Source organism: Protopterus annectens, chromosome 2.part1, assembly GCF_019279795.1.
Source record: "Protopterus annectens isolate FY-2018-M chromosome 2.part1, PAN1.0, whole genome shotgun sequence".
Lineage (NCBI taxonomy): Eukaryota > Metazoa > Chordata > Ceratodontiformes > Protopteridae > Protopterus > Protopterus annectens.
The window spans coordinates 1,014,709,072-1,014,733,951 of NC_056729.1; the positions used below are offsets into that span (position 1 = coordinate 1,014,709,072).

At 39.5% G+C, this 24,880-nt stretch overlaps 1 protein-coding gene across 1 annotated transcript in view; it reads right to left on the reverse strand.

Annotated features, from left to right (window-relative positions):
• The window catches only part of LOC122794930 (proton channel OTOP1-like), a 618,079-nt gene that overhangs the window by 226,894 nt on the left and 366,305 nt on the right, over nt 1–24,880 (reverse strand). The window contains exon 4 of the mRNA XM_044063523.1: nt 20,779–20,909. Within this exon, the coding sequence (XP_043919458.1) occupies nt 20,779–20,909 (131 nt within the window). The remainder of the gene's footprint in view (nt 1–20,778; nt 20,910–24,880) is intronic.

A 24,880-nucleotide genomic window follows, 5' to 3' on the forward strand; every position in this document is an offset into this window, starting at 1 on the left:
GGTAGACTTTAAACAAAAACTTCAGTAAAGGATAGGGGAATGGAATGCAAAACCGATGGCACATGGGATAAAACTACACAGATAAGACAGTTGCAAGCAGCAAATGGGGAAACCAGAAGAAGCTGAGAAATGAGATAGAAGGGAAGATAGGGAAGATAGTGGAACAGGTTAACAGCTTCATTATAGAAAAACTCACCAGCCTGAACATAAACCCCTACTTCACGAGATGGGTTGCTAACTGGCTTACAGACAGAACTCACATGGTAAGAATAGTGTGCTCCAGGTCCGACTCTAAACCAGTCATAAGTGGTATCCCACAAGGCTCGGTCCTGGGACCTCTATTGTACAGCATATACTTCTCAGAAGTACAGGCAAACACAGGAGGACTTTGGCTAACCAAGTTCGCTGATGACTGCAAACTGGGAGCCATAATTGACTCTCTGGCTGACACGGACATTCTCCAAAAGGGCCTTACTGAGATGGACACCTGGTGTCAAAGTCATGGTCTCAAGCTAAATGCCAAAAAATGCATAGTCATCCCGTTTGGGAAAAACAAAACACCCATGAATTACCACATAGCCCCCTTAATACAGAAGAGGTAAGCAATCTCTCCTTTGACAATCATATTGCCAAAGTAGTTAGGAAATCCTTCTCTGTAGCCCATCTAATTACTAAAGGGTTCACATCTAGAAATAAAGAGGTTATAGTGCCCCTCTACTCGTCACTCATCAGACCCATCATAGAGTACAATGCCCCATTTGGGATGTACCTCACAAGACACTTCCAACAGCTGGAAAGACCACAAAAGTACCTCACCAAGAGGATTACTGGCCTCAAACATATATCCTATGCAGCCCGACTGGAAAAACTCCAGCTGTACTCAGTCGCATATCGCCTACTCAGAGGTGACCTCTGCCTGACTAATAAAGCCATGTCCAACTCAGAACTGATGGACATGCTCCACCTAAAGAAATCCAAGTCACTGTGAGCCACTTGCTCTAGTGAGCAAAACCTCACCACAACAATAAATAGACTGTGCTGGAGGGATAGATTCCTGTCACAGAGACTCCCCATGCTTTGGAACAAAATTCCTAACTACATTAGGCAGAGCCCCTCACTAACACTCTTCAATAGAAACCTTGACGAGTGGATGGGTAACAGAAAATACACCCCTGGCATCACTTCATTGGCTCTTCTTGACAGAGGTTCAGTTAATTAATCAATGGGGCGGCAAAAGCTGACACACTCTGGCTAGGCTTATAAATGCCCTTGAGCAGATAGCCTAGTACCTACCTATGAACCTATGTATATGGGAGGAAAGGGTTAGAAGAATGGAAGCCTAAATGAGGTCAAAACTAGACGTACAGGTTCTGCATCCTACCAACACAGTGTGTTAGGGATTATGTATGTCAGAAGAATGCCAAAGAAGCTGAAAAGTAAGATGTACAAAACAGTGATGCAACCAGTACTACTGCATGGTACAACAACCTGGGCAGTGAGGGCACAGCAATTGAGAAAGCTAGAGGTGATGAAGATGAAGTGCCTGAGATGAGATGAGTGTTAGGATGTTCACTGTGGGACAGATGAAAAAATGAGGACACCAGAACAGAAGCCAAAGTATTTCCAGTTGTAGAGAAGGTCAAAGAGAACAGATTACAGTGGTTTGGGCATGTGCAGAAAAGCAGAGGACAATCTGGTGGAGAAGATTTGGGACACACAGGAAGTAGGCAAGAATTAACAAGGCTTTTCAGCAAAGAGATGGATGGATTGTGTAAGAGAAGACCTGAAACTATCTGACATGACTGCTGAAGAAGGTAGGAAAGTGGCATTGTGTCAAGGAAGATGGCAACAGCTCCTATAGTTCCCTAATCCTATTTTGAAAATGGAAAAAGGGGAGTTGATGATGATGATGGTGATAGAAAAAGTGAGGCAGAATCAGGGACATCTGACAAAATTAGGGAGAGCTGAGAGTCATAGATTTAAGTAAAGGCACCCTTCAGACCTGAAAGTATGCATCTGCTTTCATTACTGGCATGGGAAACATGATCTGCCTGAAGAAGAAAGTAATGTAACATACAGCATGCTTTGACCATGTGAGTATCTTAAAAATATTAAGTTACACACTCCCGCACACACACACATATATATATGTCTATGTATATATGTATGTGTGTGTGTGTGTGTGTGTGTGTGTGTGTGTGTGTATACACACACACACACACATATATATATATATATATATGTATATATATATATATATATATATATATATATATATATATATACATATATATATATATATATATATATATATATATATATATATATATATATATATATATATATATATATATATATATATATATATATATATATATATATATATATATATATATATATATATATACACACACACACACACACACACACACACACACACACACACATATATATATATATATATATATATAATTATATATATATACATATGGATCCCGTACACATGGTCGACATTTCATAATGTCGAAGACCACATGGCCGAGACCATATGATCGACATTCGAAATGTCGACCATGCAGAACTGGCATCTCTGTACAGTGGGAAATGGAAAGATTTCCATCTTCCGCACTGTAGTGCGATCTCAGAGTTGGTAAATTTAAGTTACAGGGGTTGCTGAGAGTGTAGCCCCCCCTCCACGGGGGGTACAGGGGGGTGTATCCCTCCTGCTAGTAGTGTGAAGGTAAGTTATTGTTGTGGGTTTTTTTATTACATGGTCGACATTTCGAATGTTGATCATATGGTCTTGGCCATATGGTCTTCGACATTCTGAAATGTCAACCATGTATAGTTGACACACATATATATATATATATATATATATATATATATATGGTGTTATGTGTGTGGTCATAAACATGCAAAGACTGTTCCAGATACCTTTAATATTTTGTTACAGCTATGTCAGAGGCAGTTAAGTAGATAATATAATAGCAAGAAACTGAAACTCAATTAACATACACAAAGGGCTTTCAAAATCATTGGTTCCTTATGCATGAGTTAGGCATATGTACAGACACTATGCTCAGGGAACAGTTATTCAGACTGGGACCTTGAAAAGACTGTGATAAACATGCCTGATGATGAAGATAGCAACATTCAAAAACCCGAGTCCAAAGGCTTTGATTCAAAACTATATAGTTTGGGTTAAAGGAACTGCAAAAGAGACCTGCAAAATTCTAAAAGTATTCATCTGTTACTTGAGAGACAGCTGATAGCCAGAACTAGAGGGGTCACTTAAAAAGTTAACAGTGAAGAAAGAGATGACAAAATAGTGCAGACTGTTGGTAAAATGTTGCTGCCTGAGGTAGAAAGAAATATGCAGCTATGTTCTACATAAAATGCATACCTTTACTTTTATGCATCAGTATTCTTTCAAAGTAACAATAGTGGGTTAGAAATCTGATAAGAGCTATAGTGTCAGCTGTTGAAAAGGCAATTCTTGTATAAGAACTTTCATAGATAGTGCAGTTACAAGATGTCATAATTTTTAAGAAAGAACCACAATCTGGGTAACCTTCTTAGAAGATAAAGATAAACAGATTCTAAAAGTATATTTTATCTAACGTTATTGTTATGCATCCGTAGGTAATTTTCCAAATTATATGGTGTCAGGTGTCAAAAGAAAGTCTTGATGGCAGTTTCATCCTGCCTTGTTTATATGAGCACAATATGCTGCAGTTGGGTTTCCTAATTCCTAACACAGCTTAGTTAGCCACAAATCATTACCAAAGTATTAAAAATAGCTTGATAGTTAAGAGGTAGCCTCTGTTAGGCTGGCTCAAAGCCCTATTCAACATCACAATCTATGCTGAGTATCATTGAAGCTTTATAGCATTACAGTGAATGGCTTAGATGTTGTCCTCATTGAGAGAAACACCTTACAATATGGCAATTAGCTAGTCCAGAAAGGCACCTTTAAAATTTGAAATGTATGCTGAGATACAAACAAATAGATGTGGATCAGGAGGTAATGGCTTTGAGAAAATCACTAGTTGTTAGTTCTTTCAGACCCTTGTCTTATTCGTTATGGATGACATCTTAAAATAAGACAAATAGGGTCATAGGTGTGTACTAGGTTAACAACCTTTTTAAGCCTAACCATGCATCCTGAATCTCTGATAATTTCTGGTACCCTTGATAAGTGTAAGCAGGGGCTTAGGCGATGAAACATTTGCCATTAGAGACATATGTGCAAAGCGGGCCTATATTAGCAAAATGAAAGGTGAATTACGCAAATGTGTTTTGAGCGACACAAGTTCATCGAATCACATTTAAGCGATTCAATGAATTTGTCATAGGGCAAGGAGATGGTTGGCCACTTCCCGGAGTTGCCCTTTCCTTCCGTATAGTGCGATCTCGGAGTTGGTATAGTTAGTTAGGGGGGTGTGGGGGCAGAGCCCCCCACCTATTTATGATGTTAAATGATTTGTTTTTAGTGAACGGCCAGGTAAGTTTTTTCCCTAGGGAAAATTTTGCTTACATGGCAATTCGCTCTTCTGCATTTCCATGCATTATGTGTTGACATTTTCGTAGTCGCACATATGCACTTTCGTTCTGCTAATATAGACCCTTGAAAAGCCAAGGATGAATTTCCTGTTCCCCATCCAAATATTCAAGTTATACATGAATTGGGTCAGAGAAAAACTCTGCTTCACATAGATGATGATATTTATGATGTATCACTTGATATATCACTAAACCACAGTGAAAACTTCTCAAAAGTGAACTTCTCACTCTCTAACCAAACTTCCAGGAATGCATGGATCATGCTATCCCAAAACAAACCAAGACCCAAAATTGCACAGGACACCAAAGACAATCATAAGGCTTTTTCAGTTATGTTAGAAACCTGGGATGCAACTCCCAGACCAGACAGGTTCAGTGCAAACTTCTCCAGGCTGCCTCCCAAACATCTCAGATGCTCAGGTGAAGGCTGCCCTCCCAAGCAAAAAACACTGCTCCCATGGGACCAGATGGCCCCAGGTTGGTTCCTACAAGAAACTACAGAGGAACTAATCCCCTCAAATAAAACAGCTATAATAATCCTCACCAACTACAGGGCCCATAAGCCTGACTAGCTTAGTCTGCAAGGCTATGGAGAGGATCATCATGGAGCATAAACAAAAAGACATTCAGTTCGGCTTTGTCAAGGGCAGATCCTGCCTTTTGACCCTGGGACTTTGAAACAGTCACCAAAGCCCAAAGATGAAGGGAAAGGGGTCCACACACACAGCTGGACCTTGCAAAGGCATTTGACACACAATCATACACTTATCATAAAGACTTGGGCATCAAATATAAACCCAATATATGTCAAAAGATGGGTCTAAAACTGTCTCAAAGACGGGGTGCCATAATCAACTCTCCAGCTGTGAAAACCAGCATTGCCAAAGTGGTTAGAAAGACCTAAAAGTATCTCAGCAAGAGGATCAAGGGTCTCAAACAGATGCATGAGGAGCCTGTTCCAGAATATAGGTAGTCTGTAAGATGCATACCTGTCTCTCCAGCAGGTCATATTTATATCACATTCAAGGATCAAGCATTTAGAATGAGTAATTTTGGTGGTGTTTTGTGAATATGCAGCAGGTCCATCAGGCTGGGGTCTGACAATGCCTTGTATGTGAGGAATAGATCCCCTCAATAGCCTGTGGGAGACACACTACAGGGATAGGGCTTTGAGACGGTCTACACAGGACATGTTACTTATGTGCTGTATTCTTTTAGTGAGGAACCTCTTTGGAAGTTCCAGTACTTGGATGTGCCGGGTTAGGTACATACCAAAGGGAGGCATTGTATCATAGGATCACAGGAGGCTACTAGGCTAATGGCCCTAGGGCCTTTACAAGCCTAGCTGAGTACAACCCCTGTTCCCAAGAATATCAAGGTATTAAGCAGAACTAAGTCAACAACTACTGCCCATGTCCAAGAGGGACACTGTTGAAACTCCTGGGGTGAGTCATCCAAATTACACTTAAATAGCATCAGCAAGGTGCTCTGCTTCACCTGAATTGGAAGTTTGTTCAAGAGGAGAAGTAATCTCTGTGAGACATATCTTTCTCTCCAGCGAGTTCTGTTGATGTCACATACTAGGTTGAGTTCCCTAGAGCGAGTGCATCTTATACCATTTGATTTAGCAATGTGCAGCATTTCCATTAGAGCAGATCTGAGGTTGCTTTATATACAAGGCAGAGGTCACCTCTGAGTAGTCTATAAGACATAGAGTATAGTGATAGAGATTTTAGTCTGTCAACGTATGACATATGCTGAAGGCCTGAATTTTCTTTGTAAGAAACCTTTGAAGTCTTCTCAGTTGCTGCAGGTGCCTGGTAAGGTACATAGCAAAAGTAGCATTGTACTCTATTAATGGCCTGATAAGTGAGGAGTACAAGGGGTTATAACCTCTTTTGTTCCAGATGCAATGCCCTTCTTTATAAGGTGGGCAATGTAGAAAGCCTTTCTTACTACTGTGGAGGCATTGTGGTCAAAGGAAAGGTTTCTGTCAACCTGTGTGCCCAAATCTCTCACTACTGATTGTGTGCTTAAGGTGTTGTTATTAATGTGGTAATCTGCAGGGATGTCATCCTTGCTGAAGGGAATGATAATGCATTTTTTCATTGTGTTTTAACCCATGACTTTGGCACCAGTTGTTTGTCTGTGTAAGTCCCTCTTGTAGGATGCTGACATAATTTGGGGACTCAATGACTGCACCCAGTTTGCAATCATCAGCAAACTTTGTCAGTCATCAGTCATAGGCCTTTTGTTTTGGTCTGTACATCCAAGAAGTAGATTCCAAGCAATAGGGGTCACAACACAGATCCTTGTGGCACACCACTGGTTATGGATCTGATGGTGGAGGTAGAGTCACCTATTTTGACTGTGTGCATTCTACTGCTGACATTTTCAACCCACCTGACAATATGTGGGTTGATCTCCTGCTGGGTGAGTTTATCAATGATGTCAGGGTGGGGAATAGTGTAAAAGGCCTTGACCAGGTCCAGGTAGGCAGTATGTATGGATTTCCCTTCATCCAAGGCTTTGTGACTGTCTCAAAGAAGTCCACCAATTCAAGAGGCAGAATCTTTTATTAACAAAGCCAGACTGGGTCAGGTTGAGTGTTTGGAGGTCTCCTATATCTTTGTTGATAATGTTCATGATTATTCTTTCCATTGCCTTGAAGATTAGGCTGGTCAGGCTTGTGGGTCTTTAGTTCCCAGGGTCTGTGGAGTTGTCTCCTTTATGTAATGGGACGATGGTTGCTGTTTTTCATTCAGCAGGTACAAAACCAGTGCCTTGACTGTGGTTAAAAAGAGTACCCAGCAGTGCAGCTAGTTCCTGTTTTAATCCATTTAGAATGCAGCCTGGGATATTATCAGGTCCCATAGAGGCTGTGTTTTTGGCTTTGGAAAGAGCATTTATGACCTGCTTTTTGGAGATACTAGGTGGATGGCAGGTGGTAGGGATGCTTTGGGGGATATGTGGTGGGGATGGGGGCAGAAGTTTTCACTGAACCTGTCAGCTAGCAGGTTAGCTATTTCTGAGTGTTCAGTATATGTGGCACCATTAACAACCAGTTTGGCGCAGATCTGGGTTTTTCCTTTAAGGTTTCTGACATAGTTAACAAAGGCCTTATGGTTATCCTTAGGGAAGGAGGCTAATTTGGATTCATAGTTAGCTTTAGAATGCCTTATGAGGTATCTTATTTGCTTGTTAAAACCAAGGGAGGAATGCTTACAAATCAGAAACCATTCCTTCCTGCTCATGGACAGAAATTTCTCTCTCTTAATGTATAACCTGTTAATGGTGGATCTCAACCTGGCAGGCTTGTTCTTTCTTGAGGATCTTATTTTGATCCTATCAGGTACGGCTGAGTCAGTACATTTGTATAGATGTTTATACAAGGCATTGGAGCAAATTCCAGTATGTGTCCATGACATCAGTGGGGCAGGGGCTATGAAGCAATTAATGCCATGAAATATTAGGTTGGAATTGGCTTTGGAGAAGTTTTTTAGTTTAGTTGCTGCTAATGGGGGTCAGATGTTAGTGTTACGTCTAATGAGACAGATGTATGATCAGACTTCACTAGGAGGGCTGCACATATGAGATGGTGCAATGATCACCCATGTTAGTGAGTACCAGATCTATAATGTTTGGGCCCTTGTGGGAGTGTCAACCTACTGGCTCAGTCCACTGGAGTTAATGAAGTCCAAGAACCTTTGGGAAAGTGTGTTAGTACATGTATAATTTACCCAATCTATGGATGGGTAGTTAAAGTCATCTAAAACTAGGGTGTTTGGTTGTATCTTGCAGTGTGGGTATCCTGGTTCATGGAGGGGGTCCTATAACTGTCAATAACTTGGAAAGGGGTCTTAGCTACAGTCAACTGGACCTAGATTAGTTCAAGTGAATAATTTTGTTTAACTCATTACATCCAAGTGTGCCTTCAGGCATTTCTGCATTTACCTCCTACTGTGCCTCTAGGAATCAGATATTGCTTGTTCATATTTGCATTAATAATTTCAAAACCATGATACATACAAGGTATAACAATATTTTATTTTGAAGTATACATGATGGCAAACACAATCATGTTGACATTTGACCTCTGTCAATGAGGGTTTGTTAGAACTGTAAGGTGATAACTTCATTTTTTAAAGCCTCAAGCCACACCCACTGGGAATTAAAGGTACACACTCAAAAGAGCTGTACTGGAGAGAATGAATAAACCAATCTAGATGTATATTTATCTTTGATAAATATTGATACTCCAGCTACTTTAGTTTTCACACTTTCATTTTGTGGTCTGAATGTGTGGAAGGCATTATAACCCGGGATGGCCGAGGTGTTTTCTGTGGCCTTAAACCATGTCCCTGTGACTGCACAGATGTCAGCATCTACTAAGGTGAGGGGTGCTTCCAGTGAGTGCAGTTTTAGGTTTAGACTTCTAGCGCTTAGCAGTATAACCATGAGTTTGCTTCTTGAAGATATTTTTATGCCAGGAATTTTGTTGTTGTGACATTGCCTAAAAATGGCAGTATGGGGGAGGCAACAGCCTTAGCCAGTAACTGTAATCCTAGAGGTGACAAATGATGACCATGATTGACAAAGCAGCATGGGCTTATCTACCATGTTATCCCAAGCTGACAGATACTGGATCCCCTTAGAATGACACCAGAAACTAAGACAATTGTTGAAGTCAATCATTTTTTGTTTATACTGTAGTATCATCTTAAATGAAAGTAGTATGCTGCTCAAGGCTAGGGGCATACCAGCCTGTGCCACATATTCAGAGAGCTCAGTCATGTCTGTCTCTTGTACTCAGTGATAGGTCTGATGAATGCTAAATACAGTAGAATAATGGCCTACTTGAACCTACATGCCATACTTTTATTTATAAGTTTTACAACACAGAATGATTTCCTCATTACTGTAGAAAAGGGATGGTCAAAGCCGGGTCAACTGTCTTTGTGTGTCTCCAGGTCCCTGACTATTGGGTCAGCTGTTAGGAGCATGTTGCTAATATGATAGTTACCAGGGGGGATAGCTTCCTGAAGGATACTATTATGCATTTCGTACCATTTAATTTTAGTTTATGGCTCTGACACAGGTTATTTGTTGGAGCCAGCCCTCCTTGGAGAACATTAGTGCCAGTGGAGGATTCTGTGACTGCTCCTAATTTGCAATCATCTGCAAATGTGGTCATCCAGAGGAACTTAACATAGGCCTTGACTTCAGAGAAGTAAATGCCAAAAAGAAGCTGTTCCCAGGGCCAGTCCATGAGGAAATCTTCTTCTGACTGGCCACTTTGTAGAGGTGGACTCCCCAGTTCTAACTTCTTGGGTCCTGTCTGTAAGCCAGCTGGCTATCCACTGGGTGACATAAGGGTTTATACATAACTTGTTGAGTTTGTCAACAATACCTGAGTGGAGTATAGCGTCAAAGGCTTTGGCAAGATCAATGTAGGCAGTGTGAACCATTTTGCCCTCATTCATTGCTTTACTGATCCTCTCAAAGAAGTCCACCAGGTTGAGTAGGCATGACCTGCCCTTGACAAAACTAAACCGGGTTGGGTCCAGTTTCTGGAGATTTCCTATGTCATTGCTGATCATTTTCATGCGAACTCTTTCCATGGCTTTATATATGAAATATGTGAGATGTTAGTCTAATGTCATGGAGCAATGCCCTCTTCACTGAAATAGTGCCCCCCCTGATCATTCACATAGCAGGACCAAAGCAGTAGCATTAATCCCAAGCTGGCCCTAAGAAAAACATTTCAGGCATTCAAGTGATTGGTAATCAACATAGAGGTCAGCATATAATTTCTCTCTGCTCCTTCTCCACCAGGAACAATACAGAAGCACTAATCCCAAATTGATTTACATATGAGGCTAGTGAGACTTCTGTGTTGGTAGTTTCCATGGTTTGTAGATAACCCACCTTTTTACAAATGGATGACCGTTGCTGTTCTCCATTTGTTAAGTGCAAAGCCTGTTTGGATACTATGGTTAAATGACAATTCCAGAGGACCTTTTAGGTCATATTTCATGCTATTTAGAAGGCATCATAGGATTTTGTCATCGATGCAGTGATCTTGGCCTTAGAGCATTGAGGACCTCTTCCCTAGTGACAGTAGGTGGAGTTTTTTCCTGAAGGGAGGTTGAGGGAAAGAGAGGGGTAAAGTTACAGCTGAATTTGTCTGCCAGTAGGTTTACTATATCTGCTAGGTTAGTATAGGTGGCTCCATTAACAATGAGCTCTGCACACATTTGTGTATTGCCTCTGAGGTTGCAGACATAGCTGAAGAAAGCCGTGGGGTTATCTTTGGCCTGGCAGGCCAACATTTACCTCAGATGTGGCCTTGTTGGAATGTATTTTTCCTCTAAATTGTTTGGTTTGATGAGAGTTCCTTTATCCTGCTGGGTGCCGCACCTCCTAATTTTTCCATGATTTTATTCCTTCTGTTATACAGCCTGTTGATGTTGTAATGGTGCCCTGTTTTTTGTGTTAGTTCTAAATTTAAATGCAGCTATTAATTGTGTAAGGTTTCTGTGAACAGTTTCATGGAGACAGCAGTGTTCTCTGGGTTTATGGGGACTTGAAATTTTGCCAGGTTATCACTTAATAGTAGGATGTTAGCCTCAGAATAGTTTCTGAACATTCCAAGGTTAGCTGGGGTTCCAGGTTTTATTTTTATTTCAACCAGGACCGTTTTGTGGAATGATCTAACCAGAGAAGACATTACACTAGGGATGTTCTGCACTCTCCTGTATTAGTGAGAACCAGATCCAATATGTTTGTGCCACTGATTGGGGTATTGACAATTTGGTCCAGGGAGTTTGTATTTACAAAATCCAGTAATATCTGTGCCACTGATTGGGGTATTGATAATCTGGTTCAGGGAGTTTGCATTTACAAAATCCAGTAATATCTGTGCCTGTACCTTTGGTTTCATATATGATTCCTAGTTAATAGTGAGGGTAATTAAAGTTGCACATGGATATTGTATTGGGTTGGATGGTGAGTGTTTCCAGTAAGATTCCCAGGTTATGGGTTCCCCTGATCATAGAAAGGGAATATATAGCTTGTAAGGAAGTGGTAAGGTAATTTGCCTATGGTGATTTGAACATGGGGAAGTTCAATTGCATCATCCTGTATGACTAGCCTTGTGGTGTATTTCTTTCTGATGTAAATCAAGACACCTCCACCTTTAGTTCCTGGCTGTGTAGTACCCGGTCTAAATGTGTGAAAGACATTATAGCCTTTTACTGACACTGTGCTCTGTGTGGCTTTAAACTATGTCTCAGCGACTGCACAGATGTCAGCACTCTCTAGAGTGAGGAGAGCTTGTAGGGAGTTGAGTTTCTATTTAGACTCCTAGCATTGAGCAGTACCTCCTTTAGATTTTCTTGGTTTTGACTTGCTATGTTGGAAGTACTTTCAGTTTGGCATTGCCTAAAAAAGGCACTATGGGGGAGGACAATGTTTTAGCTAATATTCAAAACCTTAGAGGGGAGAGGTGCAGACCATCCCTGGCAAAGCAGTGTGGTCTGTTGATCATTTCCTTCGATGCTAACAAATATTGCACCCCCTTAGAATACCACCAGAAACTAAGCCAATTTTTAAAGTCAGTAATCTTTTGTTTGTATTGTGGCATCATTGTTGGAGAAGGTAAAATGCTGCTCAGTGTTAGGCTCATACCACCCTGTTACACACATTTCAAGAGATCTATGATGTCTGTCTTTAAATAGTCTAGGGAGGTACATCTCAGGTCACCTACACCCACACAGACTATGACTGAGTCATACTGGTACTTCTGGTCCAATGACCTGAGTGTCTGTGTAATGTGGTGGATCCTGGCCCCAGATAAGCAACTGACTGTGACTTTCTCCTTACTCACTTTAGTGAGAGGGACATATTTTCAGAATCAAATTACAAACATGCACTGAAACACTGAACAAAAACAAAATGAGAAGATAAAACAAAACATTGCAAACATGATAAATATTCCTACTCTACTGACACACAACAGTTTTGGATTCCTGTCTTATCTTTTGACATCATACAATTGTAATAACCATATTTTTCAACAATCCTAATGATAGACATTCCACATGCCCTTGATTCCACAACACAAGACAGCAAGCCTCCAAATGTGTTGTGATCCCCACACTAACAGCAATGGCAGCCATTGCTTTGGATCCTTTGGCTGTTCTCTCTAACTTTATTCTAGCAATCATGTTCTCTCTAACTCTATTAACTCTATTCTAGCTATCATGTGCAGTGTCTTATGTACTTTCATTATTATTAGAGGAACTACTTGCTTCTGTTCCCTAGTGATTATTTTTTTTACAACCAAGAAAAGATCAAACATAGCAAGGCTCTGGCCTGAATGATACAGTTACCCTGAAGTTGTGTACCCAGGAAGAAAAATGTAATGTCTAACCTTATTATATTCAGCTACAATCTCCCAATAATTAGGTAACTTACTGTTCATATTTATCCAGTTTTGGGCATTCACAGAAACTCTGGATCAACATCCACCATGCGTCTTTGTTATAGCTCCAATACTAATATGTTCCTCGAGGTATAAAATATTTATGAAAGTACATTTATCCTAAGATCCTGATCTTCCTTGATTGAAATGCAATTCATATCGCTCCACACCCTTTCTTGAAAATTTTACAACCTAAGAATGTAATAAATAAAAATGCTGCACAGAATGCCACCAAACCATATTTTAATCAAGTTTAAGTGCTTTCATTCTAAAACATACAGAACGTCTTCAGAAACAATTGTAAAGCTGGTTTGCTCCATTTATTAAATAAAGGAGGTGTCTGGGATTATGGAACTTGTGGAGTAGCTATAATTATGGGTGTTGTAAAAATTGCACTACATTTGTTAGCTAGGATATTAGCTACTTTCTTTGGGTCAGAGACTGTAGTATTATTGTGGACTGACACTGTGCATTGTTGGGTGTTAGTTCTTAACATTCTGACATAGTTAAAGAAACAAATTGCAGTAATTTATGGTTTTTGTGGCTATTTTATGTTTGTACCATAATGGTTTCCTTAGATCTTTGTTAGTTTGCTTAAGTGTGCTCTTAAGGCAAGTAGAATGAGACTTCTTACAAATATTAATATGTTTCTTTCTCTTGTCATATAACTTATCTATATGGGCATTCCACAACAGGGGTTTGTTTTTAGCTTCTCATTATAATTGTTGCGGCTAGGAACTGTCTTATCAGTACAGCTATTTAATTAGGAGTAGAAATCAGAGGCATAGCTAGCAGCTTTAGCAATGGGATCCTTCAGAGGAGGATTACAGCAGAATTAAGTCATCAAGTAACTGAAGAAGGTTTGCTTTTGAGAACCTCCTAATCATAGAGCAGTTTACAGGTGAAGCACCACCAGTTTTAAAGGAAAGGGTCAATAAATTATGGTCTGATTTAATAAGGCATAATGATACATATGGAGCTGTGCAAGAAATGGCCATTTAGTAAGGACTAGACTGAGGATATTGTGGTCACTAGTTGGATGGTTAACTATTTGTGAAAGAGAGCTAGTATTTATAATGTCAAGGAACTGCTGGACAAGCCAACGACTGGCACTGTAGATCAGATAGTTTTTACTGATGGATCGTTGATGTCGCCGAGTAAAATGATTTTGGGTTTAATCTGAATTTCTGCTAATGTATTAAGACAGCTATTGTGCTCAGGAGGGAAAATGGAGGTTGCTCTACAGCTAGATATGAAGTGGTAATTAGCCTTCATTATGGTGATTTGTTTGGACTTCTAGGTGTTGAAATGTAGTGCCCCAAAGAATCTGTCATGAGGTGATGATATCCTTGACAAATACTGACACTCCCCCACAACTGCCAGTGGGACTGAAGATGTGATAGTCATTACACCCAGGAATAGAGGGAGTGCTTCCATTGCTCTGAAACCATGTTTCTGTAACTGCAGAAATATGAATGTGTTCACATAGCAGGTGAGCCTCATGTTCAGACTTTAGTAGAGACACATTAATTTGTTCCAAATTAGAATTTACTAGTTGGAATGTCCATGAGATGGACTTTGTCTGAAAAGGCACTATGGGGGCAGCAATGGCTTTAGCCAGAATGTGAAAGCCTTGGAAAAGGAGGTGCAGGCCATCAATGGCAAAACATGAAGGCTTGTCAGCTATCTTATTTAAAGCTGACACATACTGGATCTCCCTGAAATGACACCAACTGTATAGCCAATTATTAAAAACCAATTATCTTGTCTTTGAATCTTGATATCATTCTGAATGATAGCAAAATACCACTCAAGACCAATGTGTTCCCCACCTCAAACACATGCATAGTAAGCTCAACCATATCATTCTGCATGGCCCTCTGGGTAGAGTGTCTAAGGCTGTTTGCCACCACATGGACCATTATCAGGTCATGATCATACTTGTCAGGATGTAGAGATCTAAGAGCTTTTGTTACATCCCAAATCCTGGCTCCAGAGAGACAGGTGACACCTGGTGGTGCGAGTGGAGGCTGTATGTCTTACAACAGAGTCACCTATTACTAAACATTACCAAGGTCTGATGCAGTCTCAGTGGGATATGAAGGCTTCGAGTATACACAATGAGTATCTCTTAGAGGTATGCATTTTAGGCATGAATGTGAAGTGTGAAGGTGTGTATGTGTGTATGTGTGTGTTGCTGTGTATACTAATGTGTGAGGTTTCTTGGTCTTTAGCCTGGGAGGCTTAGACATTGTTCTGTTAACAACCTCAGCATAAGTTGGTTTAGTGGATGTACTCTGTGCTGTATGTGTATGTGTGTTGTGCTTGCATAATGTTTTCTGAGGTGAGAAGATAGCCTCCCAGTTAAGTAAATACTCACACCTCTCCCATATTGAATCATTGTGATAGAACAATGTTAAGTAAATACATACACCTCTCACATACTGAATCACTGTGAAGTAGCAACAAATAATTTTTGGTAAGCCTAAGGCAGTACCTACACTGCCTCAAAATACCTAGTGCTATCAGGCTGGCTACAGAAGGGGAAACAGCTGACTGAGATTCCACACTGGCCAGAGCAGATGAAGGGGTGTAGGATAGACTAATAATTTACTTTTGGTATAAGAGAGAAGATGATAACTAACTGGGCCAGAAATAGGTGATAAACTAGGACATGACTAAAGAATAAAACAATGAGCTGTAACTACTCCAATAGTCATAAGTGTGTAAAAGTGGCAGACCATGTAGGACAAATAAGGAAATCAGTAACAGTGGCAAATTTAAACAAACAGCTTTACCCTGTAGGCTAATGTGGTCTCTACCTAGCCAGTAAAAACAATGAACAATGGGACGTCTAACTCAATGATTCTGACACAGTGACTCTAACAGCTACAGATTATCTAAATGAGTAGTTTCAAGTTTAACTGGATAAAAAAGCTAGGAAATCACTCCACTGGTCACCCACAAGTAAAAAATAAAGTCAGTTTTATTAAGTGCTTTTCATCTCTCCTTATAGGGAGACTTCTTCAGATAACAGACATGTACAAATGCAATATAGCTAAATACTTTGGCTCACTTAATCCAGTTGTGTTACCTGAGCATACAAGCATCATTGTGCACAATTTTAAATCTTAGCTTAAACCCTGTGTCTTCCTCTACTTGTCCCAACAAAGCATATTCTGTTTAATCTAACCTACTGTTTTTGGAGGATAAGTCTTTTAGATTCAGTATTCCTGCCATACCTCTCAACCTCTTAGCACAAGAAATTTGGACAAAGCCTGAAAAAAATGGGGGTACAAAGGCCCAAAAATAGGGACACATTTGAAATATTACTCTTAAAAACTTAGAAAGTTGCTAGGATAACAGGATATGTGTTAGCATGCATTTTCTGAAGGATATGAAGTCTGAAACTCAACATATTTAGTGACTTTACTCCTTAGATCATCCCAGTGATTTGTCAAAAAAGCTCAGTTTTTGTGAGGAACATATCAAAAATATGAGGCAAAAATCTGGGCATTCCGTGAAAATCTGTACAGTTGAGAGGCATGGTTCCCACCGTTATAACACTTCTGTGGTCTATTTCCCTGCAGAGCAATCCATTTGCTTCCTCTTTTATCACCATGCTAACAGATGAATGTTTAGAATTTATGCAGCAGCAGGGCAATTGCCCTTTAGGCTTTTTTGTTTCAGGCCATCTTGTACGTAGTAAATGGTAAACGATATATATTTCCAAGGCTTATCTGACTGATATATAGATTGCATTCACACATTGTAATTACACTTAAGCAAACATTTCTTAGCATGACTACTTTTGCAGATACATTCCAAAATAAATCATAAAGTCAATAAAATATTTCTTAAGGTAAACAAACTCTCCTGCAATTGTAGACATTAAAACTATATACAGAAAAGCAATTTTACACTCCTCCAGCAATGTAAAGTTGAAAGCAATTTCCTGCTTCCATGGCTTGGTAATGGATTTCTGAGGTATATGCATCCAGGCCACTCTTGGCAATGACCAACTTGGTTAAATGGTTGAAATTATAGCTGTGCCACATCCAGCACCCAATATCTATACATAATCTTGAGGGCCTTTCTGTTGGACAGTGTGTTTCTGTGACTCAGCTTTATAATGTCTGTGGAAAACAAGTAGACATACAATGAGATAAACATGTTCTCTCATCCTTCAATATAACTTCCAAAGTACACATAGCAAGGACAATCTAGGTTGCCAGTAGATTAAATGCCAAATTTTTACTGTCATGACCTTCTCACTTTCTCATTGACCCTAGCCGACCTTGCAAGGCACCAGTGAGAGCCCATTTCTCCCTCTGCTTTAGCTGTCTCTGGAACACTGGGAATGGTTTTGGTATCTTCTTTGCTCTGTCATGTCCATCTTCCTTCACCATTGCCCATTGACAGACCACTGTTTCATTACTTTGTCCACATTTTCTAGTTCTAAGAAGGTCCTGGCTCTCACAGGAAAAAACTAAAAATGCACAATAAACCAAGCTGAGTCAAGAATGTATGATTTCTACCAATTCACATTGCATTTATAAACTATTCCTCTTACATCTTTTTTTTTTCAACATTGTAGTCATGCTCACAAAAAGTATTTTTTTTTTCCTCTGACACCTATAATAAGGAGAGAACCTTCTGCTTTTGCAGGAAAGTTGCAAATCTCATTACTAAGTTGCAAATCTCATTACTATCTGCTAAGCCCTCTTTAACATTGCTGAAGAAGCAGGGACAAAAATCCTGTGTCCTTTTTAGCTACAGCTCATGCTACTTCCAGCCCATCCAGGTTGCCAATAATTTCCTGCCAAAGCCCATCAGAACTTTGGCTTCTGCTTGATCTGGGCCTCTATTGAGCCATAACTTCTTTCTTCTGGCTCTGAAATCTGTTTCAGCAATTCAGGATTTCAGCAGTTCACAGGATCATAAGAAGTTACTAGGCTAATGGCCCTGGAGCCCTTACAAGCCCAGCCAAGTTCTACCCTTATCTCCACAATCAGCACCTATTGCCCCTATCCATGTGGAACCCCCCCCCCAGGGTGAATTTATGGTTACCCATCCAATTGTCCAGACTGTGTTTGAAGACAGCGGATGAGGTGCTCTGTTTGACATGAAGTGGGAGTCTGTCCCAAAGGTGTGGTAACCTCTGGGAGACAAATCTGTCCCTCCAACAGGTTCTATTAATGTCACATACCAGGTTAAGGTCTTTAGATCGAGTAACCCATGTACCATTTGACTTGCAAATATGCAGCATTTCCACTAAAGCAGGGTCAGAGATTGCCATATACGCAAGGCAAAGATAATTTCTCAGTAGTCTGTATGAAACAGAATAAAGTGACAGTGATTGGAGACAATCCACATAGGACAGACGCTGAAGACCTTTGAGGTCTCTCCAATTGCTGGAGGTGCTTGGAAAGGTACTAACAAAAGGGGTATTGTAGTTAATTACTGGCCTGATGAAGGAAGAGTACAGGGAGGTTATAACTTCTTTTTTTTTCTGAAGGCCATGCCATTACCTATGACATGAGCAATATAGAATTCCCTTCTTACCACTGTGGAGACATGGTGATCAAAGGTAAGGTTGCTGTCAATGTGTGTGCCCAGGTCTCTCATCACTGAGTGTGTACTTAAGGTATTGCTACTGTTGTGATAGTTAGCAAGAAAATCGCTCTTACAGAAAGGGATGATAATACATTTTTTTGCATTGAATTTAAGGCCATGACTTTGGCACTAATCGTTTGTTTGTGGAAGACCCTCTTGTAGGATCGTGACATCATTTGGGGATTCTATGACCACTCACAGTTTGCAATCATCAGCAAAATTGTCAGCCACCGACCTTTAGTTTTTGCTTGTACTTCAGAGAAATAGATTCCAAACAGTAGAGGTCCCAGGACTGATCCCTGTGGAACACCACTCATTACAGGTCTGCTGTTGGAGGGGGATTTCTCTATTTTTGACTATATGTGTTCCATCAGTGAGCCAGTTAGCAACCTATCTAATGATATAAGGATTTATACCTAGCTAGGTGAGTTTGTCAATGATGCCTGAGTGGAGCATTGTGTCAAAAGCCCCGGCTAAGTCTAGGTAGGCTGTATGCACATATTTCTCCTCATCCAAAGCCTTGGTGACTTGTCTCGAAGAAGTTCATCAGGTTTAACAGACATAATCTCCCTTTGACAAATCCAAACTGAGTAAGTTCAAGTGTTTGGAGATTACCTATATCTTTGTTGATAAGGTCCATGATGATTTGCTCCATGGTCTTGCAGATAAGGCTAGTCAGGCTTATAGTTCTATAGTTGCTGGGGTCAGTGGAGGCATCACCTTTGTGCAAGGGAATAACGGTGGCCATTTTCCATTCAGCTGAGATGAAGCTAGTGCTTAGACTATGACTGAAGAGAGTACCCAATGGTGTCACTACTTTTTGTTGGTGCCCATGTAGAATGCAGTCTGGGATGTTATCAGGTCCTATAGGTGCTGTGTTTTTGGTCTTAGAGAGGGCATTTATGATCTGCTCTTTAGAAATACATTGCAGGGATGTCTTGGTGTACATGTGGCAGGAACAGGGGAGTGAAGTTTTCACAGAACCTGTCAGCCAACAGGTTAGCTATGTCCACAAGCTCAGTATATGTGGTATCATTAATTACCACTTTGGCACAAATCTGGACCTTTAATTTTAGGTTTCAGATGTAATTAAAGAATGCCTTATGGTTGTTCTTTGTTGAGGAAGCTAATTTAAATTCATAGTTTGCTTTGGAGGACTTCACAAGAAGTCTTATTTGCTTAAGCTGAGGAGGGAGTGTTTCTAGTTTAGGGCTCACTCCCTCTTACTCTTAGACAGCAATTTCAGTGTTAACAATCCAATCTAATACATTTTCTTCCCAGATTTACTTGATGTTCCAGTCAGCTATTGGAGTGCAAGGAAAGCACCTTTTCCTTCTTTAATCTGTCTGCAGTCATCCTGACTTAGTATATTTCTGTTAATCCTCACTTGCTTCTCAACCACCAAGCTAAGTGATGGGTGCTATGCTGCCTTTTCCATACTCCCTGAAGCTATCCAGGTAGGGGATGAAGCAGCCATTAGTGTAATGAGGCCTAGCTCATTCACAGATTCAACTGAGACTGCAATTTTCTTTTTCTCACTGCAGTCTAGATACCACCCCAACCTTATTGTTTTGATTCTTATATTTGTCAAAAATGACCCCAACAACACTAAATAATCACAAGTGGGGATGGGGTTGTGTCAAATAAGTTGTTTGTATCCCGGCTTTATTAGATGTCTAGCAAGAGTTATTTTGCTGTGACATTCCTTGTAGAGTCTGCATCAATATATTTTGAGAAGATAATGCTTGTCTTTCTTATTGTTGAATGCATAGAGTTAATTAAAATATGGATACTGCTGTACAATATGCACTGAATAGTGTAGAATCAACCCCAATCATATGTCTGACTTTCACTACTTTTCGCAATGCTGCCTTGTATTGGCACATACATGAATATTTTATAGCATGTTGTTAAGCGATTCCATAGAAACACATAGGATTATCAGTCAGTAAAGCAGCATAAGCACTTACAAATATAATATATACTCATTATTTAAAGGGAAAATGCAATAAATACTTTCACCCATGTGTAGAATTTTTTTTTTTACCTGTTGTTTTAATATGCATGTTTCCGTCATATTCAGCATGATTTTTAAATTGATAGTATCTTACCTAATGTCATATTTTCCATGCCAGTCACTACCAGCTTTCTCTTATATTCCCTCAAATCATGTTCTGACTCCATTAATACTCCATTGGCCCATAGCAACAAGTTAGTACACACCGCATGAATTGATCCAAATCTGCAAGTACATTTTAAGCAGAAATAATTAATAAGACTGGATACATCTTGGAAAATAAAAATGCAATGTGTTAAAAAATCACTGCATATTAGCTCTGAATTCATGTTTAGTCCCGAGTTATTATGAGTTATTACATATCATTTAGAAGTATTACATTAAGCTCCTTGCAACTCAAATTTTATTTAGGAGGAGCAAAGCATAAAAATTCCATTTTCTATGTCAGGATAATTGATTAATTTACTTGTCTGTTTTTTAGTTTCATCAAGGGGAAAAAGGTAGTATGAATATGAAAGGTAAGAGAGTGAGAATTCTCACCACCTCAGTTGTAGCTCAGTGATGCATACTTGTATTTTCCGGTGGAAAAATTGGAAAACTGTCTAAGTATAAGTGGGATGATTGATAGCTTGAATAAGCTTTAGAAGAGATGATTCACATTAGGTCTTCTGGAGACTGTTTTTGATTCTGGCTGTTCCATGGAGGTTTGATAAATTCCTAAGGTATTTATAAGAAAGAATTTTGATCACAACAAACCTTGCAAGACTTTTTGAAAGTACCACAATGTGACAAAGGTAACATCTGTATTAGGCCAGTAGGTGACGAGGCATGATGTTGTTGTAAAATGATACGAAAAATATACAGTGGTCTTACTTATGGATTTTATAATTCCACATCAAACTGCAGTAACCAACTGTAATTGAGTTTTAGTTTTGAGAATATCCTTATGAAATATTTGCATATTCAAAAATTTAAATTTGTAGATACTTTCCTGAAGCCTTCAGCATATTCTTGTTATGGAACTATTTAATAATCTGTTAAACTGGTACTGAGTAATTCCATCTCGAAGTATCATTTCTCTACTGAGGTACATAATTTCAAAATTAGTTTGTTACATGACATAAAACTGCAGTGGTGGTGCTGCGGTAGCGTTGTCGCCTCACAGTAAGATGTTGTCCTGTTCAGTTCTCAATTAGAGCGTCTTCTGTGTGGAGACATGCGTGAATGGGCGTACCTTTGTTGAAGGTTGTGCGTCAGGGCCGGCAACTCGGCACGTAAAAAGCTACTGCCAATCATTAGCAGACCAGGGTGGCGACCCCTAACCGGGAAAAGCCGAAAGACACAACAAGTTTGCTACATGACATATTTTGATAGTAATTTGGAAGTATGATGAAACACGAGTTACAGTTTTGTATATGATGAAATAACTTGGAATAATGTATATCCTGAAATAACTCGAGGAGTAATGTTGCATATGATGAAATAACTCGAGGAGCAATGTTGTTTATGGGGAAATAACTCATGAATAGCAATGTTGTAGATTCTGAAACATCTCATGAATAGCTGTGTTTCAGATGGTAAAATAACTTAAGGATAGTAGTGTTGTACAGGGTGAAATAACTAATGTGTATTAGTGTTGTAGACAGTGAAATACCTTATGAATGACAGAGATGTAGATGGTGAAATAACTCATGATTAATAGCTCTGTAGATGAGATGCTGAGAATCTTAATGAAAAATAATTAAATTCATTGGAGCTGCAAAAATGGTTTGCTTAATTAAGTGAAAGATCATAACTTTTCGAGTCTGTAACATTTTAGAAATAATCTTTCAAAACAGTAATTTCAGAAAACCTGTTGTAAAAGTGTTGCATATAGTCGTGGAAGGAGTTGTATGTAACTCTCCATATTTTATGACGAGCTGTGCAAAATCAGTGTCATTGTTCAGGGGTGGTAATTCATAGATGAGATGCTGAAAAGTTGAGCACAAAATATTAAAACAAATTGTGGTCAGCCATATGGCATAAAAGTAAAAAGAAAACTCTGACTCACTACACTCATGTCTGAGCAGAGGCTGCAGGGACCAGCTAGAGGAGTATGGGGTTGAGTAGATGGCAACAGTTTAACTATCCTAAGTAGTGAGCAGGTAGCTCAGCCAGCTTCAGTGGTGATTCCTGAAGGAGTACAAGTATACTGCCTATAACAATAGGTTAGTATGCTGCAGGTAAATTCTGCTTGCAATGGGAATAACATGTATAGTAGCACGTTTCTGTCCTCTAAGAGCAGCAACTGTATCCCTCACAACCCAGGAGAAGAAGTGGTTATGTAGGTAGGATCCAGATCCCACTACCAATTTGCTTGCTCATGAACCATTGGACTCTTGCATTAGGGAGATGTTAATCCCTATGTAACTCATTAGATAGTGAATTTTTTTCACAAATAGAAACCAGGAAATAAGGGGGAGCAGCTGTACCTCATCCAAAAGACATGTCACTAGTGGTGTATCCCAGGGATCAGTCCTTTGGCCACTCTCTTTTTACCATTTACTTCTCAGACAACAAAACTAATGTTAATGGTTTATGGCTGATCAAGTTTGCAGATGACTACAAACGTGGCTTTTATCAACATAAACTCCACAGATGACACCAGAAACTTCCAAGAGGTACTTCCCAAAATAATATATGGTATTAAAATCATGGACTAAAACTAAATGCCAAGAAATGTGCACTTGTATCCTTTGGCAAGCATGACTTCCCTTGTAACACTAACACACATCTGAAAGTTGATCCAGTACTCAGGGATCAGGGAACCTATGTCAACAAGAACTGTCCTTATGTTACCATGTATCCACTATCGTAAAGAAACCATTTTGTACAGCTTATATCTAAAGGTATGGCATACAGGTCTAGAGATGCAATCATTATACTGTATTTAGCTCTTATTAGATAAAACATTGAATATAATGCCCAGTTCAGTATGTATCTGTCCAAACACATCACAACTGTAGCAACCACAACACTTTCATACGTTCATACCAAAAAGTCAAGAACCTAAACCAAAAAACTCCACAGACTGTCTCAAACCCTTGACCCTCTTCTTGGTATCACACAGATTACTAAGCAGTGGCATCTGCCTCCTACATGAAGCCTCAACATATCCTATCCTATCATACCTCCTGAACATTCAGAAAAGTAATGGTGGCCTGAAAATTCTCAAGGGATCCTCATCTCTTTTGCAAAACAAACAGAACATGTTGAAGGGATAGATATGCATCACAAATAATACATGTTCTGCTCCAAATAAAGCAAAGTACTTCCCTTACTCTGCTCAAACATAATTTGGATGAATGGATAGAAAACCACAAATTCACACCTGATTTAGCACCTCATCTCCCTCCTGGATAAGGTCAACAAGTATATATTTCAACATATCCTTGTTTTGTCCACCTCTAGTTTATTAATGCAGTGTCAGTGACAGAACAGGTTGCACACATCATTTGGTATAGAAGGCTGAATTCTATTCCCACACCAGATAGATGGGTTACTATCAAGGCAGTGCAAAATAAGGGGGATACTGGACTCCTGAGTGTGTCATACTTTGGATAAGACATTAAACTGAGATCCCATCCACTTGAGTCAGTGGTAGCTCAGGTGGATGTAAAAGATCCTATGGCACCTATCAAAAACAGAAGGGAAAGCTCCCAAGTGCCCTGGCCAAATTTCCCCAAGTAGCATGAATACCACCTTGGGTCTCCACTGAAAAGAAGTCTTTAGACCAGCAGGACTCACCCAATCAACAAAGAATAAATACATTTTTACACAAAACACAAGTGCTAAAAACTACTACTGGAATGCAAGGTTAGGCAAGGCCAGGCTTCATAAGAATCAAACAGATCAATAATCTAGTAAGAAAGAACCTATGAACCTATTAAATGAATGGATCAATACTGACCAGCCAGAAAGTAGGGGAAAACAGTATGTATAGACACACACACATTATATACATATATATCTATATATATATATATATATATATATATATATATATATATATATATATATATATATATATATGTGTGTGTGTGTGTGTGTGTGTGTATATATATATATATATATATATGTATGTATCTTTCGGCTTTTCCCAGTTAGGGGTCGCTGGACAGCGGAACTCCGGTCCGCTAATGATTGGCAGTAGATTT